This window comes from Phalaenopsis equestris, unplaced genomic scaffold (assembly GCF_001263595.1).
Source record: "Phalaenopsis equestris unplaced genomic scaffold, ASM126359v1 Scaffold000058, whole genome shotgun sequence".
Classification (NCBI taxonomy): Eukaryota; Viridiplantae; Streptophyta; class Magnoliopsida; order Asparagales; family Orchidaceae; genus Phalaenopsis; species Phalaenopsis equestris.
The window spans coordinates 646,788-652,326 of record NW_018164500.1 but is presented as its reverse complement, the minus strand read 5'-3'; the positions used below and the strand labels follow the sequence as shown (position 1 = coordinate 652,326).

The 5,539-nt window shown below is 37.6% G+C and overlaps 1 protein-coding gene across 1 annotated transcript; it reads right to left on the bottom strand.

Annotated features, from left to right (window-relative positions):
- Positions 1 to 3,195: 3,195 nt before the first annotated feature.
- LOC110019484 (E3 ubiquitin-protein ligase RNF181 homolog) lies at positions 3,196 to 3,927 on the bottom strand. Its single transcript, XM_020717151.1, has 2 exons — positions 3,765 to 3,927; positions 3,196 to 3,700 (listed from the first exon to the last, which is right to left on the bottom strand). The coding sequence occupies exons 1-2, from the start codon at positions 3,925 to 3,927 to the stop codon at positions 3,297 to 3,299; spliced, it is 567 nt and encodes a 188-aa protein (XP_020572810.1). The 3' UTR covers positions 3,196 to 3,296.
- Positions 3,928 to 5,539: the final 1,612 nt, after the last annotated feature.

Genomic DNA, 5,539 nt, shown 5'->3' with positions numbered 1-5,539 from the left:
AAGGTGCAAGGCTATTTGGACCCTACTGATATGTTGACTGAGGGTGTTACTCTTGAGAAGCTGAAATTGTGCACAGCTTTAGTTGGTCTTCTGGAGTGAAGACGGGGCTTTAAGTTGCAGAGGTGGATGATTCAAGTTGAAGGATTCATGATGAAGGATTCATGTTTGAAGAAAAGGGTGGCACTGCCAGTGGAGGATTCAGTTCGATGAAGAAGATGTTGAAGCATGTGTATCGGTCTCCAAGTGGGAGATTGTTAGCGCTGGCGTCTGATCCTTTTCCCGCTCCCGCCTCTCGATCTCCCGCTCTCGTTTCCCTCTCCCCTTTTTGTGAATCGGTGCCAACCTCTATCGCGGCGATAAGTGTTCCCGCTCGCTCCTGCTCCTCACGTTTCACGAATCGGCGCCAACGATTCTCTACCCTTAAGAGAAGCTTCGCTTCGTCCTGTTCAACCGCAGTCGCTCCCGGTTTCGCGATAAAAAAACTTCGGACGGCTCTCCTTGAAGTTTAGATGTCACGGTGTTCTTCTTCGGGCTTCCTCCGGATAGAAGAAAGGAAAGTGCAAGCAGTAGTTCCTCGCAGTGAAAGAAGAAAAAAAAATATTGTTCTCCATATGCTTCTTCTTGGTGACTTGTGGCAAAAGAGAAATTGGGTTTATTTCTCTAGTAAATTTATCTTCTTCGGTGTATCTCGATGTACAGTTTCTTCGGTATATCTCGGTGTAGAGAGAGAAGAACAAGGAGAGATGAAGAGAGAGCAACGAAGTGAGAGATTCCTCTTGTAAGTCGAGGTGATCGACTGGTGTAAAATCCCCAAGTAGTACAATCCTCTGCAACTTCGTGAACGTAGATAATTTGTCGAACCATATAAATTTGTGTTCTTTTCTGGTGTAAATTTTCTTGTTCTATTTTTCGCTTCAAAGATCGTTCTCCTGTTTGATTTATATATATACCACATCATCTGATATATCTATCTTATCGCCACAACACTACCAATCATTGATATTGGTTCTCGTTTACCATTGTAGTTGGACATTTGCCGCCACCAATCAACATTTGGTGATCACAAACTATGGCTGGTCATAGCCATTGCATTTGCTACCACAGTCATTGACCTCATACCGATACTGCCCGCCATCACCATCAAGCATAAAAAAGTTATTCTTAGCCATTATCATTAGCTACCATTGCCATGCCCACCATCCCTCAAGCACAAAAATGGGAATCCTGCATTTGCTTTACACTCAAACTTAATAAATTCAAATATTTCAAAAGACCGTGTAGTATTTTTATTAAACATTTCTTTCTTCACAAAACAAACAATCTCTAAATCACAATATTAATATACATAAAAAATGTGTCTGTGTTGACCTTGTGTAGATCTAATGTACCAAAAAAATGAGTACGACAAAGTAGGGCTTACCAACAAAAGACCATGAAGTTTAACTGTCTCACAAGTGAAGTTGTCTGAACTAAAGCTAATAAGACAAAAGTTGACAGAATCATGCGATAGACAAAAGACACTAATGGATACAAAAAATGAGAACAAAACAAAAAGGCATCCAACCAACTTTCACAGGAGAACCAATCCAAAGAAAATTTGGTTCACTACTCTAACCATCCCAAATACATTCAAAGGCCCCTACACAGGGTTTCAGGTTTGACGGTTTGGCCATATCAACCTGTTGATCCGTATCAATCAAGCTCAACCAACCAAACTAATCTCATATAAGAGAGCAGATCTCAACTAACAAAACTGATCTTGTCGACTAGAAGCCAATTAAGCTTATTCCACCGACCAAAAAGTAATCTAAGAATAATCTCATACATCTAAAATATAAAACATGTAAAATATAAAAAATATCCTAGTTCGAACCCCATTAAAATTGAGGTAAAAATGCAAAAACATGATATTATTCTTATTTATAAATAGGGCAACCTTTTACAAGGTAGGGTAATCATTTTGAATGTATTCATTTTCATTATTGTTCACCCCTATTTTTAACTCTCTCTCTCCTTATGCTATATTCATTAAATGTGATTCATAGAAAAATTAAAATTCAACAATTAAAGTTTAAATTTAATTAGCTCAAGCTTTTACTCTAATTTCAATTCAATATAATGCAGGACAATGTTCAAAAGAATTAAAATATAATTCTAATTATGATAAATAATCATAATTTCTAATATGATGGTCATTCAAACAGATAGAACTCCTAAGACTCAAATAATTCTAAGACTCTGCTTGATACAGAATATTGACAACAGCCACCAAGTAACCACTATTTCTCGATTACCTACCCATAACTTTCCCGTCATCACACAACTATGATTTAACATTGCAAATACCCTTATCTAACTAAAAACTTCTTTTTGATCATCATCATCTCACTAACAATCCCCTAACCATTGCCACCCGACTATAATCCAAACCATGTTGCTCAATGACAATCACTTTGGCTTCATTATAATATATCAACATGCCAGAATTGAACATAATTTTCATTTTTTTTACTGCTTACATAATTCAAAATTACGATCCACAATATTGACAATAACCAGCAAGTAACTATTATTTCTCGATCATCTTTACTTGGGCACCATAACTTGCTCATTATCTCTCAACTTCGATTTAATACTTCATTTAACATAGTCTTAACTAAAATATTCTTTTTTATCACCATCATCTGACTAGCACATCCACTCATCAACAATCATCATCATTCTATCACAATCGAATATAATTTTCATTTTTTTTTACAGATTTAAGTTCAAACTATTTATCTTAACAAGCTCAGACTTAACAAGCTCAGAAAGTCTATTTTGAATGATGGCCTTGTATGTTGAAGATATTGCTATATTCCCCAAAATGAATTTTTGGGCTTTGGGTTTGATTGAATGTATGTAAAACCCCCATGAAATAAACTCTAATTTTGCATATAGTCCATACAAGTATTCACTTGAGATTAGCATTCAATGAAAGAAAATTGAACCTGAAAGACGCCTATAAACCAATATTAAACAGCAACATCTTGGGATGTTGAACCCTTGCCAACTCATCCTTCGAGTGTAATTTGCCTACAGCAATACCCGCTAACTGAAATTAGTGTAAGGCGAATGGATTCAAGAATCATAACAAAAATTCGATATGTAACCATATTAAGCAAGAATTTCAGAAAGAATTCATCTTCTTATTTCTAAATTAATTCATTGTACACAAATCTAGCTTCCCCCATTTAACAAATAGACCAAATGAAAGAAATAAGCAGAAGATATAGCAAAGAAAAAGAAAGACAAAATCAAAAACCATTTCTATCAACATGTTGTTCTCCTCCTTCCTGTTCCTGCTCTTGATCTCGATTCCCTGTTCCCTCTCCTCTTCCAAAAGTAATCTCGAACCAAATTGCCCTTTCTTCCCCCTGGCCATCTACATCGCTGCCTACTTTCTTAGGTTCGCTCTCATCCGCCGGCATACAATACCGGCACACCGGGCATGTCCCGTGCAGCCCCAACCACTTATCGATGCAATCTCCATGGAATCGATGCTTACACGGCATCTCCTTCACCACTGCCTGCCCGAACTCATCCAAGCACACCGAGCACTCCTCCCCGGAATCAACCATATCCATCGTCCGCATCGCCTCAATCGATGCCTTAGTCGCCGGCGGCGGCCCTTTCCGGCCGGCGCCGGAGCAACTCGGTCAATAGGGTGGGATCGCCGCGTAGAACCGCAACGCGACGGGAAATCGGGTGAACAAGCAGAATACGTTCCGAAGGAGATCCTTGGTCCTGCGAAAAGGGGCCGCTCAGAAGACCGACGATAATCGGGTTGAAGATCTGTGCTTCTTCGGTAATGTTGTCCGCTGAGATTGAGGCTCTGAAGATGTGGGAGAAGAAAGCTGCTGCTTCTCTGTCCGAATCCGACGCCATGATTGAAGAGAATCGGTAAGGAGGGAGGAGGAGGAGGAGGGAGGAGGAGGATGAACCGTGTATTGATTTGGGAATGAATGAAGGAATTCGAAGCAAATGGGAAGGGAAATTAAATGAGTGGTGGTGGAATGCCGTAGAAGAGTCTAGAAGTTTGCCAGCTTAATCTACCACGTCAGTCAGCAGAGTCGGCATATTTTCTTATTTTTTCAGCACGATGCTTTGAGCCGAAAAAATTGGCATTTGAATTTACCTTTATACCCTTTTAATCCGCCTCTTACGTGGAGTGTCTGGCACCGTTTATTGGCGCTTTGGTGAGCTTCCTTGGGTGACGGCCCTTCAAAAATCACATCCGCCCAATGAAAAGGAATGTTTGTAATTTAGGGTATGTTTGGAGTAAGTGTAGTTTATCCAGCTTCTGCTGATAAGCAGCTTATCCTGATAATCTGTTGATGGGCAGCTGATTTGGATAGGCAGCTGATTTGATGGGCAGCTGATTTGGATAATATGTCTGGTTGTTTGGTTAATGCATTCTGAGAACAGCTGATTCTGAAGAAATGATCAATCTGCCCCTGTTCTGGATAAGTTGTTGAGTTGTTTAGTTCGTGCATTTTGTAAACAGTTTATCGGTAAATTTTTTTATTTGAATTAATAATATATATAACAGAATAAATTATTTTATCAACAAAATTAAAGATCAAATATTAAGACAAAACAATACAAATAAATAGAGCTACATTTATATAACTCAAAATAATGATTACTTGTATGTCTCACCAAGCTTTATATATGTTTCACATTTTGGAGTTCAGCATATAACATTATTAATTTGCAGAGTGGGATGATAAGGAAGAAGGAAAGAAGGTCCTGCAGCAGTGGGAAGGTGTTGGGATGATGATGATGTCAATGATGATTTATCCCTCCAATTGAGAAAAGAATTGGGAAGCAACCCAGAGAAGAAGTAAAGTGTCTCTTGCTCTCCTTCCTCCTTATTGTGCTCTATAAGCTTTAGCAAAATGTTCTTTTGAGGTTTGTGTGCTTTTTAGAAATGTGTTTTTAATTTTGTGAACAACTTTATATGTTGCATTGCAACAGCTTTCTGCTTGGGTTTGAGAACTTTGTTTCAATGAACTAAACTAGGCATAGTTATTTACTAAATGACTTATTAATTTACTTGTTGATTATGCAGTGGTTTATAGAAGATGTTGTAGAGTGTGTTATGATGATTTATGTTTTTTCTTCTTCTTAAGTTTTCAAATGACAATTTTAATTGATGAGGCAATATTGACATAAATGTAAAGGATGCGGAGAAAATATTTAAAAGATATGGTGAGACATACAAGGATATTGGGTATTGGGTATACTCTTCGTTTACTTGAATACTAAGGATTAAAGATCGAGAAAAAAAGAATGGCAAGGAAAAATAACTAAGCCTTGAATAAAACAAATCAAACTATTAACATGATTTTATCATTACATCCATGATTGCTTTATAATTCGAATCTAATCTAAATTAGCAAATTTAGTGTTTTATATTATTTTCTTGCTGAAGCAGGATTTATTTTTTTCCTCCAAATGTAATGCATGATGGAATCCTTTTAATCATTGGCAAGTA